The 12,698-nt window shown below is 41.4% G+C and overlaps 1 protein-coding gene across 1 annotated transcript; it reads left to right on the top strand.

The window, feature by feature from the left end:
• The first annotated feature begins 2,391 nt into the window (after positions 1 to 2,391).
• Positions 2,392 to 5,176, top strand: slc52a3-2b (solute carrier family 52 member 3-2b). The gene is made up of 3 exons (XM_068759589.1): positions 2,392 to 3,422; positions 3,554 to 3,677; positions 4,235 to 5,176. Exons 1-3 carry the CDS (start codon positions 2,392 to 2,394, stop codon positions 4,445 to 4,447), a joined length of 1,368 nt encoding a protein of 455 aa, XP_068615690.1. The 3' UTR covers positions 4,448 to 5,176.
• The last annotated feature ends 7,522 nt before the right edge of the window (positions 5,177 to 12,698 follow it).

Below are 12,698 nucleotides of genomic sequence, written 5' to 3'. Positions count from 1 at the left end.
AATGTCTGAACCATATTTCACTTTTGCCATCTATTGGCATGTTTAGAGCATGTTTAAAATATGCACATATCATAATTCGGGTTTCACTCACTTAACAAAAAACACAACATTTACGATTGAGGTGAAACCCTGAGAAAATATGTGAGGGTACGTAGATTCCTCCACCAGGACCGTAACATTCAAACCTTGAAATCTGGTGGATACAAAAAGTCATATTAGAGTTACAAAACTCTAATACACAAATTGGTTAAGAGCTTTTTTTTTCTTTTTTCAAAACAAACACATAAACAAAGAGCATATAAAGGTTACATACCAATTGACAGGGGGTAATATACAAAAACATTACATACATTAAAATAGTTTGTAGGTGATACAGATATTTAAGGTTTTTGGAGCCTTTTTGTTCAATGAACCACTAATAAATAAATGGTTAAGAACTTCCCTTCTCTAACTCTGTGGTGTGCGCTCACAGGAGGGCAGGCCTCAAGGTCGCGTGCTGGTTGGGGAAGATAAAAAGGAAAAGGAGGAGCTATTCACACTGAGAGCTCCTCCTTCACTCTGTTTCCTCCTATGGGTGAGCTCCCTTGCGGCAGGGAGCGCACATGGCCTTCTGCTTTAAAAGGAAGTGTAATGATGGTGGCCTGGTAGTGAAGTGTGCGCCTGCGCAGTCCCTCCCATGTCAGGTACAGAACACACGGAAGCAACCTGCTCTGCGTGTGCCTGCATTCTTTCAGCTGACCTAAGAGAAAAAGCTGTGCTCACGATGGAGTGACAGCTTTTGAAGGAAAGAGGGGAGAGGAGAGTGGTCGCTTCCCAGCTGCATTCTGAGCGAGGTAGGGATGCGATCCCACAGATCTGTGGAGGTCGGATTACAGGATGTTCTGGTTCCAGTGCTGGAAAGGCTCCGCTCTTCATTCATTTACAACAAGAAAGGATGTGAAGCAACCGGAAAGATTCCTGAGAGTCACAGTTGATATTTAGAAGAACAACTTTATTTATTATGAATTGAAGTAACACACATGCTGCTGTTTCTGTTTGCTGCAACACATTCATTTTCATCCATGTGGGGCTATTTAGACATTTAAGCCTTCTTTCAGACTCTACCTTCTTTTACAAAATGCTAATGTCTTTTTTTTCTTAATTAACTTTGAGTAAATCCTATCAGTGTCAGATTAGATGTGCTTTAATTCAGCTCTATTGTGTCTGAGTTACTCACAACTATGGGTGCCTTTAAGGAAGCAGTCAGTGAAAGGTCAGGCATTCCATACAGGCAGAGTTCAGGGAGACATGAGGATCAGTCTCTGCCACATGGGCACTTTTATGTAGTCAACAATAAATGTGAAATTCAGAGAGTCTATTTTTTAATTGTTTATATACACGACAGATGGACAGCAAGACAGACAGCTCTGTATTGACTGATGTGGAACATTTAACATGAATGACATTTAAAATATGAATCACAAATTGCCAGCGATCCCAAATGTAGCATTATTCGTTCATTTTCTTTACAGCTTTAAGGTTCCAGCGGATTCTGGCGCCGAGCCGAGCTGACATTGACTTTCAGAATATGTGAAATATGAATCTTTCCAAGCCCAACCAATCAAAATTGCATCACCATTTTACCCATGTTTTTGGTGGTAGAAGAACCCGAACAGAACCCACGCAAACCCGGGTAGAACGCAAACCCGGATTAGAAAAATCCCAAGCGTATTTGAATCAAGGAGCCTCATGCTGTGAGCTGCCATGGCTACGCACTCTCCCACCACCCTGCCCTCAACGTCCAATTTTGAATGAATGAATGTTTTTATTTTGGTTAAATACAAAACACATACATATAAAGGATATGCAATTAAAAAAAAAAAAAAAAAACCTTAAAAGAAGAAGCTGAAGTCAAAGACTTATTTTTGCTTCTCCTACTCCTGTATTAGAAGCAGCATTAAACGTTGGTGAGAAAATGTGAAATATCATAAACTGACTACGTCTTCTAGAATGCTGGGAGAAGAACAAAGCCATCATTTCTCCAGTCGAGTCCATTGCATCGCTGCGTCGTTCACTCAAATGGTCCTGACTGAGCCTGTTCACTATTTCGTGACGGAGGTAGCCAGGAGCCCCCTTTCAGACGTGGTTTTCACTCCGGGGCTGGTGCACCTTTCATTCTTATTTAAAAAATAAGAAGCCTTATTTTGACACGTATAATTAGATTACTCTTACAATGATACAGTATTTACTCTGCTACGTTTTTGAATGATTCTATTGAATATCACATGTAATTACCATGACTATCGTGTCTTTGCTCTCGGGTTTGTAGTTCTGGTGTCTTGAGTATTTATTGCTTTTGTTTGTATTTTGTTTTAGATTGTCCTGATTTACGTCATTCAACAGCGCTCCATTATGTCGCTGCTGACTCACGTGCTGGCGTGCCTGTTCGGTATGGGCTCCTGGGTGGCGATCAACGGGATGTGGGTGGAGCTTCCCCTGATTGTGCCGGAGATCCCCGAGGGCTGGCATCTGCCATCCTTCCTCACAGTCCTCATCCAGATGGCCAACGTAGGTCCGCTCTTCATCACGCTGATGCACCGCTTCCGCCCAGGGGTGCTCAATGAGCGGCTCGTCATCTACTCCATCGTGGGGTTGGGGATCGTTGCTACATTCCTGCTGGCTTTCTTCTGGAGGCACGGCGTTACGATAGGGGGGTCTCTTCACAGTGTCCCCCTGCTGCTTTTAAGCCTGCTACTCTCTGTAGTGGACTGCACCTCTTCTGTTACCTTTCTGCCCTTCATGACGCGACTCCGCCCACGGTACCTCACCACCTACTTTGCAGGCGAAGGCCTCAGCGGTTTGGTGCCTGCACTGGCGGCTCTGATTCAAGGTGTCGGAGTCGTCCGCTGTCAGAATTCCACTTTGACTGGTGCAGCCAACAAAACCGCCGATGACTCTTTGGTTGAGAGTGGCATGCTCGAAGCCATCTATCAGCCTGCAAACTTCTCCGTACAAGTCTTCTTCATCTTCCTCAGTGCCATGATGGTTGTTTGCTTGGCAGCATTCCTCATGCTCAACTATCACCCGGCTGTGGCTAAGCAGAGAATGAATGACCTTTACTTCAGTGATCAGGCAAACGGGGAGCGAGAACACGCTCTGTCGCTGCGCGCCCAGGCGCCGGAGCAGAAGCCCATGATCAGCCCTCCGAATGTCACCAGGAGAGAACCCAGGGGCTCTTTTGGGAAGGGGACATACAGCAACCCCGAGGTGCTGTTCATCTTCGTCACACTGGCGTGGGTCAATGCTCTGACCAACGCAGTGCTGCCCTCAGTCCAGTCTTACTCCTGCCTACCCTACGGTAACAAGGCCTACCATCTAGCCGCCACCATGGCAGCTGTTGCTAACCCAGTGTCCTGCTTCATCGCAATGTTCATACCCATCAGGTAAGAATTGATTACCTGCACCACATTTTCACATGATGTAGCTTTTCTGCTAAAAACCAATTAAGACTGTCGTTCAGTGGAGTTTGAAAGAAATACCCAAAATGCTTAGTTTACAGCAATACGTTTTGCAGGTCTCTCATCCTCATGGGTTTTTTGACCCTGTTTGGGTCTGGATTTGGAGCCTACATCATGGCCATGGCTGCTCTTAGTCCCTGCCCCCTGCTGGTCCACAGTGCCTCTGGAACTGCACTTATAGTGAGACTCCTCTTCCATTCAAAAACAAAATACAATACTAAGTCACACTTACTGGTGGAGCTTTTCTTCTGTATTATAAATAGAACTCGAGCCATAAAATGACAAAATTACAGTTTCCCTCCCTTGTAGTCGCATCACGTGCAATCAGATTTCATATAAAGGAACAACATCGATGGTACAAAAAATATGCTTGTGCATTTTCAGGATAAAGGTTTAGGGTGCAGAGAATGTAGACTTCAAATTACATTATGTATTTGAGATTTGTAAAATCTTGAACTAGAAAAAATAAGACGTGTATTAAAAGTCAGCTCAAACAAATGGAACAAAATAAATGTTTTTTTTAAAACCTCTTTAATGGTATGCTATCAATCATGACAAAAAACTGCAGCCAAACACAGCAGCTCATTGGATTAACTGAGATCACATTGAAACCAGAGAGGAGGAACTAAGGAACAGTAACATCTTGATGACATAATTGAGTGTCGTTTATCTGGCCGTATAACATGGTGTGAATCTCAGATGATTATAACGTTTGCTTTTCCTTTATTCTGTTACAGGTGCTGACCTGGATCCTGTTTGTCCTGTCCTTGTCCTATGTAAAGGTCATCATCGGACTAATACTGAGGGATGAGGGTCACAGTGCCCTCGTGTGGTGTGGGGCGGTAGTGCAACTCGGCTCCATGCTTGGTGCCTTATCCATGTTCCCCATAGTGAGCGTATACGGACTTTTCAAATCTGGAGACGCTTGCAACACAAAGTGTCCTTTGTAGTGAATAAACATGTTTAAGTTGCTGCTGTGGAAAACTTAAATGTGCTCAGGTCTTATTTCAGATCTGAACTTGTTGCGGTCACAAGTTGATCTGATATGTCAGAGTGGTTATCAACAATTATTTGGTGATAGATTTACACACATTAGCTTTAATGGGTATTATTATTATTATTATTATTTACTGTTTATTTATGAATGAGTTATTAGTTACAAGAAAAAAACACCTAAACTACTGATGTGTCCAGCCATATTAGACTAGCTTTGTTGCTGATCATATGCCTTTAAAGTGAAGACCAATGGCAGTTTATTTGAGCTGTTAACATTTTCCAAGTGTAATTCCTTTATATTGCTTTTATATTGGTTCTTTTTGTCTTTCAAATGTGCCTGAACTGAAGACACTGGTAGATTTGTGATGCTTTTCATGTAAAAGTAAAACAAATAAATATTAGAACCGGTTGTGTTTTACTTGAGCAGAGAAATATTTCTGAACAACAAAGTGGATTGTAATGAAAACCATCGCAAATAAACTTTCAAAAATGAATAATTTGATAGTTGGTCATTATAATTATTTATTGGAATTGTGCATTGGTGGATGGTGAAGAATGGGGTAGGACTTGATAAGCCTTGGCTTCTTCCTATTCCTTTTTGAATTAGTCAAATGTGTATTATATTGAAACTGGATTTATTATTTATTTTATGGGTGTTGTGTGTATAAGTATGTCTATATATATAAAGTTTTTTGGTGTTGCATTCAAAATAAATTTATATTTAAAAAATAATTATGCTACATTATTGGAGAAAATATCAGTGAAACGGCATTCAATACAGATACTGCACCCTGTCATGGTCTGGGTTTTGTTGTTGTTGCATTGCTTAAATTTGTCACTAATTTATAAACTGCCGTTCAAGGGTTAGGGGTCACCCAGGTCTTTTTTGTAGCTTCTCTAACCAGCTAAATTGTTTTCAGCTGTGCTTACATGATTGCACAAGGGTTTCCATCGTCAGTGATGCTTTGGGCTGCCATGTCCTCTGCTGGTGTTTGTCCACTGTATTTTCTGAAGTTCATCAATACATCCATCTGTCAGGACATTTTAAAGCACCCCATGCTTCCTTCTGCTGACCGGGTTTATGGAGATGCTGATCTACCTATGGGTTGTGTAAAGGTCGCAGCATTGATTGTTCTGCAGTAGAGAGAGCAACATGTCGGGGACACGCAACCAGTGTTTGATGGCTACACTGATCAACAATCTTTACTCTGCCTACCAGCTTCAGAGGACAGAAGAACAGAGTGGATAAAGTTTATTTTTGGTGGTAATGTTCTGGCAAAAATTGGCAAACATGTTTTCGCGTGTGTTAAACACTTTGAGCCAGACTGCTTTAAGAATATCAGACAATATAACGCTGGACTAGAAATGAAACTTTATCTAAAAGACGGATTACTACCATCTTGTCAGGGGGAGAAGTGAAGACCAGGCAGAAAATGTGAGTAATTTAATGTTATTTGCTTTGTGTGTGTGTGTGTGTGTGTGTGTGGGGGGGGGGGGGGGGGGGGGGGGTATAGGGACACTCTCCACTTGACTGCACTCCGCACGTCCAACTCTCCCTCTCTCCTGCGTGGGTCGAAGAAAAAGAGCAGAGTGGATAAAGTTTATTTTTTGTGGCAATATTCTGGCGGAAATTTGCAAAGATTTGCTAAAAACGTCACCTCACGTGTTACCATGGTAGCGTGCCTGCTATGAATGCACGTTTGCTTCCGGGTTTAGAGCGTTTCTGGCAAAAATGTCGGATGCTGTCCTGCAGCATCTGTTTACTGTTTTGACCAAAGACTGTCACAGATATTTCATATAAGCGTTTGGGAATATGGGACCTGTAAAGTAAACAGCTGAAGTTCTCATTTGGAAATACATGCAATACTATTTATCAAACTGATTCCAAAGAAAGGCAAAATAAATATCCAGTCATGGGTTTAATAAAATGGTGAACTTCGTCCCATCCTTGTGAACCACCAAACGTTTCATGAACGTCCCTTTTCAAGCTCTGTTTGAAAATAATTGATGTTTGATAAAATGGGAGAAAATAATAAAAAGCTATATTAAGAATGATAAAATGAAAGTAACTGTTTCATTTATAGCGTGTTATTGGGCAGTTTTTTTTAATTGGGAGTCTGCATTGAACTAACACTGAATGAACACTAGATGTCACTGTGTCATTAAAAATAATGGAAACTGTGCTCACTGCAAATGAAACGAGTGCCGGAGTTTGGAGCTGAAGGACTAAATTGTATTCATATTTTAAATAACTATTAAGTATAATACGAAACCATAACTTTGTTCAAAGAGGTTACACTTTGGAAATGAGTCACGAGCGCCAGCTTGAACTTCCAGCCTGTATTTTGGTTAACTGAATACAAACAGAAACTTTTCGGCCCTCCTTCTGGGTTCCTGAGATGCTTTGCTACACTTTGAGGATTGATGCATGTCTCTGGGGTGTTTGCCCAGGTCACGTGTGTGTCATGTCCTCCTCAGAGGGAGTCATGTAGGTGTATTTGTGTGTATCCTTCCTCCAGTCCATGGGGGGAAAATAGGAAGGAGGAACTCATGGAGTCAGAGTCTGATTCAGATTCCAGTGATTCCTCGGAAAACATCTGGGGTTATCATCTCCTGGTGTCTCATACTTCACCTACTCTCCTTATCGCAGCCTGTTGTTGCTGTGACTTATGTTGTGCTGAGTTTCAAAGCAGCAGATCTGTTTCAAATGCATTGAGCGAAAGATAAATATCTAAATATGATGACAGTCATGATCAACTGCATTTCCAATGCGCATTTCTTACTCAAACTGTAAAATAAAAATGTTTTTTAAGTATTATATGGATTTGGACATGTGGATTACAGGTTGAAGCAAGTGATATGAATTGAGGGCATCTTTTTGATCTCTTGACATGCCTCCTGCTCGCTCTCTCTCTCTTCTCCAGTCTAACTATTTTGATATCTCCTTTTTCCCGAGCTCCTCTCTTTCCTTGATTCATGCATACAGCAGACTTGGTCACCATAATTTAATTTTAAAGCACGTGAGGGGAAACCGTAGCCCGTGCTGTTCTTTATGCTCTTTAATGGGCCGTCATGGGACTGGACTATGCAGAGAATGATTGAATTTTGTGAGAAGGCCAGGAACGCTCAAGTCTCGCCTTCCGTTATGCAATCGACCATTCCCTTCTGGCAACGCGACGTCTGGTATGAACGAGACGAGCAGAAGGGGGACGGGGGGAGGGCTGAAAACCTCAAGGTCTAGACCAAATGAGAGAATAATATTTTTTTTCCTCAAATGACTCACGACAATATAAAAGAAAGCGGCTATCAGGTGTGAAAAGAGCTAAATGAGATGTGATCACACCTCAAATGCAGGGACGTTGGATTTTACTGCTTTTAATGGGTGCAAATGAGTCTCTTTACACTGACATCCTATATTTCCTCGCCGGCTGAAACATATGGAGCCTATAGAAACCTGCCACAGTGTTTTATTTATATGATTGTGTCATGTCTGCTCTTTCTCTGGCGTTTCTCCATCTGCTTTGGCCCACTTTGACAGTGTCGAGATTAAAACTCTGCAACTCCAAGGCACTGAAATGACCACTTTGCGCAACGTTTTTCACACCCACAGTGTTGGATTACACCACAGCAATATATCCTTTCAATGAAGCAAGAGCGACTACCTTTCCCGTTAAGTCCATTAGGCTGTATTCAAATGGGCTGGCTCTTTTTTTTTTTTTCTTTTTCTTTGCAACAAGACATAAAGTAATCAAAAGTTAAAAGCAAACACTCAAGGAGGCACTTAGCAAAAAAGAAAAGCTTTTATGATAAAACATTCATATACAGTGCAGGAGACAGGTAATCTTTGAGGATGATAGGGTTGTCTTGTGGTCAGTTTCAGTATAGTATGGCTTGGGGAGCCTTGTAGATGAATGGTCCTAATAACATCCCCGCCCACCCATCATCCAGGCAAAACAACTAATACCTGAGTGTATTTCTTCAGTGGTGTGAAGTATGCCTTTAAAGAGCTGTTGGAGGCTGCAGTAAAGTAGGGTTCATTATCTTGACAGACTGATGACAACTTAGTCTCGCTGAGAAGTGTACGCACACACGTACTAATGCGTGCAGCCGAAATACTAAAGTGAAGGCCATATAATTCAATATCGGTGCCACAACATTAGGATCTTTTACATAAATCTGCACACCAGAAATGCAATAAAATCGGAATGTCATCACAGTTTTCTGGAGCTCTAAAACATTTACTGTTGAACGTGTACGTGCAAATCACAAAAAAATGCAGGTGGAGATGAAAAATCTGGTTTGGAAAATAATTTGTGGGGGAACAGCTCTTGGTTGCTGAGAGAAATGACACCGGTTTTATTGCTTGTCATTAACCTAGCTAAGCTAACTGTCCCCTGCTGCTTATTAATCCAAAGGTAACATAATACTGTTCAATGGGTGATCACTGTAACTGAACCGGTTCTCGACGGTATGAGGCCATCTGGGAACCAGTGGAAGTATATTGTTAGTTACTAGTAAATACTTCTTCCCATGAGCTGCACCACACCCAAAACGGGTTATTCACATTTTTATATAGAATAAATGGCAGATATAATAATATTAATAATGATGTGTGTAGTAAAGCTAGCTTTAGAGGTGCTGGAAGGTGCATGTTGGTATTTGCAAATGGAACCTTCTGTTGCTATGCTAAGCATTAGCAAAATAACTCAATGATTCTTATCCAATTGCTTATTTTTGGTGAAATTAATGGGTACAGCATCTTTAAAAAAATAAAGGAAGTAGATAACAATCCATTATTTTATTTGAAATCATAAACATGCAGGATAATAATTAACCGTGTGGTAAACTCTCCCCCCTTGTCGGGAAGTCAGTTTGCCCAGGTTGCATGTGGGGTCAGCGTTGGGTCACAGCGGGCATCCATTAGTGGCCTTATTTAGAGTCTTATTCCTTTAAGAGGAGTGATTGGCCAGCAAAGACAAAGAATCATTACCTTAGCCCGCCCCCTCCCTGCCAACAGTCAATAATGAGGGATCATTAAAATGAATAGATGGACATTCCCCTTTTCTCCGGATCCTTATTGCAAAATCAGTGTCAGGGGAAATGAAGATTGAGCTTGGAGAAGGCGTCTAAAAGCCTCACAGTGATTGTCGTGAACTCATCTCCAGTGCCAGGCTCCTTGATCTACTGTAAGAGTCTGCACCTGCCTGAACTCTGGACTAGCAAGAGCTTTTACTGTAGCCCATTAGGAGCATCCCTAATGTGATTCAACGTAAACATTCTGTATATGTACTGAAACATTTAGTGCAAACAATGGAAAAAAATAATATGGTTGCTCGGTATGTCCAGAAGTATTTTTATTTGAGGAAATACAGCCCTCAGAGCAAACTACAGAACCGTCAACTTTGCTGCGGAGGATAGAGAGAGCTCATGCGTTGTGATCACACAAACACACACTTAAAGGTAATTCTCACATTTCTTAAATGCGAAACATCTGCTCCGCTGCTGAATTTGATAAATTCCTGTGCAACATTTCAAGCGTCACAAAAGAGAGAAGGCAAATCAAGCTGAATGGCTACAGATGGAGAATGAAAGGCAGCGCAGGCTTTTCCAGCTCCCATCTGGTTGCCTGTCTGAGCATCTCTTAAAGTGTCTTTTAAAACGATGATTTGTCTCTGGGTCTGCGATGATGTGACCGTGTCATCGTGCCAGCAGTTCATCTGCTGGTCCTGTCACAGTGAAAGGGGGTCAGGGTGCACCTGTGGATACACAGGGCCCCACCCTAAGCAGATGCCAATCCACGCACACACACCTCATTGTTCATTAGCATCACTAAGGCAACTGATGAAGCGCCGTGTTAATAGTCATATGCGACGTGGTTCGGCAGGCTTATGGGACAGGACTATCAAAGGTCCCTCAGCATGGACAAGCAGTTATCTCTTAAAGCGTCTCTTAAAGGCACCCCCATGGCTTTCTGAGCATGCCCTCCATAACAGGTGCATGTCAGGATTTACTACCTGCAGATGGCCGATGAGAGGCGAAGACAGGAGCTCCGGCACTGTACCTGCACTCACTTTATATAAGCCCAGTTCACAGACTTTTTGGGAGTGCAGTGATGGAGGAGGCCATAAAGACACTGTAAATCCACACAGTGAAGCCTGCATGTCGTGGCCTCTGCTAGACGCTGTGTGCACGTGGACCCCGGGGAGGCGATGGCACACGCTTGCAGTCATCTAACCATGTGCCATCAGTCTGTTTGTAATTATGTCTGATCATCGGTCATTTAATCATCTGGTTGGACGTTCGGTGGAATTCTCGCCTGATTTCAGTCACGAAAATCACTATGTATTTGTGACCCTTTTTTAAAATTTGTTTCCACACAAAAAAATTATATACATTGGTAGTTAATATTACTTATCTATTCTCCAGCAAAATAATGTGGAGATATATTTTTCACATAACTCATTTAAAGCAAATTAAATATTTTTTTGTTTAAAGTTAGAAGAACACAAATCATACATGCCTCAGAAGCTAAAGCCTCTGAGCGTTTTCAGGACGAATAATGAATATAATTTTAAACATTACAAATACATTTGTCTTTTATGGTTGCTTCTTTATTCTTCAATTTTTTTTTAAAATTGGAGTAGTATTGAACACCAAATGCATTTTCATTGGACTGGCCCCTGAAACCTGGTCGTCTTCACTCTTCAGTTTGTGCATGACTAAAGCAAACCAATGATAATGGACTTTCAGCGCCTTCTTCCTTTAGCAGGGAATTTCTTCTGACGTGAATCATTTGACTAAGGAAAAATTGATAATCGCCATTAAATCTGGTTAAATTACAGACGGAGATGGAATAAATAGTTGCGCTGCTGTGTAGACTTGTCTACTTTTGACATCAGAACACACATGCAGATTTAATCAGATGTCAATAGATTTATAAACAGAAACTCTTTTGCTTTCCAATCGTGGATATTCCACTGATGTAGTTTCCCTACTTGACTCTGGCTATGGTGGAACTTATAGCCTGGAGTGATCTCCGTGTCAAAGGCTATGGCTCCAGTCAGAGGAAGACTAAGGTAAGACGAAGACAGTGCCAGGAAAAAAAAAAAGGCTCCGTGACTGCAACTGTAAATAGCGGGCTATTTTGGGCTTATAGCATGGCGCTACAGGGGAGCACCGCCTAGGCCTGCCTTCTGTCACTATGGGGATGGGTGCTTCATAACTTCGCTGGATGGAAAAAGTCTGGAGGACTGGCAGGTGGTATACAGGAGTGTGGCACAGCTCCCACGGCGAGGATCTGTTTCACTGATGACTCGCCACTGGTAGCAATACTCACCGGAAAGCTCACAGGCCCCTGCATGTGCTTGGCATATCAGCAGCTTGTTGCATTTCTTCCTGGAAACTGAAAAAAAAAAGCACATGGAGTGCGCAGACCTCCACCAAGCAGCTCATTTCCCTCCTAATTGGGTTTACACCATCCACATGGTGATCTGGATCATCATCAAAAGGTTCTAAATTGTTATCGGTGTCTTTATACACCAACCATGAAAGGTTAATCAGAGTTTGTGTATTTTTAACTGATTTTTGAATCCGTAAATTGAGTTTTAGTGTTAAAATGTTTCATTTCAGAAAAAAAAGACCAAAAATAGAAATGGATGTTATTAATGTATTTTACTTTTAAAGGGAAACATCAAAAGGTTCCTGCTGTTCAAAATATTGTGATGAAAGTGATGGAATCAAATTTCAGTATTTCAGGAGAAAAATAAATTTGATTCAAGAACACAAATCAGACTATCCCTCTGTCCTTTCATAGGCCAGATAATAATAATATTGCTGGATTATTAAAACCGCAATTTTCATGTACAGTTGGAATAATTCAGAACTTGGGCTAGGTATGTTCACTATTATGCCATTTATTAATTAATTGTTGAGAACACATGGAATGCACTTAAAACACTTTTCATTTTCATAAATATTTAATATTAAAGAGAAATGTTTCACCTTGTGCCGACAGAAAAAGGATGACAGAGTTGCAACAACAGTGTAGCCAAGTAAGAGAGTAATAAGGCACAAAATCGAAACCTTATTTATACAGTCATGCTATTATATACTATGCGATTATGTCCAAAAATGTATTAGGAAGCTATATTGTGAGCTACAGTCAGCTAGAGGATCCCCAACATTATTACCACGTGCATGCTGCAA

Source organism: Brachionichthys hirsutus, chromosome 3, assembly GCF_040956055.1.
Source record: "Brachionichthys hirsutus isolate HB-005 chromosome 3, CSIRO-AGI_Bhir_v1, whole genome shotgun sequence".
Lineage (NCBI taxonomy): Eukaryota > Metazoa > Chordata > Actinopteri > Lophiiformes > Brachionichthyidae > Brachionichthys > Brachionichthys hirsutus.
The sequence above is the reverse complement of the archived record's forward strand: the minus strand, read 5'-3'. Positions and strand labels throughout refer to the sequence as shown.

Coding starts and splice junctions, on each gene's coding strand:
- slc52a3-2b (XM_068759589.1), top strand. CDS start 2,392: ATGTCGCTGCTGACTCACGTGCTGGCGTGCCTGTTCGGTATGGGCTCC. Junction 3,423..3,553: donor GCAATGTTCATACCCATCAG/GTAAGAATTGAT, acceptor TACGTTTTGCAG/GTCTCTCATCCTCATGGGTT. Junction 3,678..4,234: donor CCTCTGGAACTGCACTTATA/GTGAGACTCCTC, acceptor ATTCTGTTACAG/GTGCTGACCTGGATCCTGTT.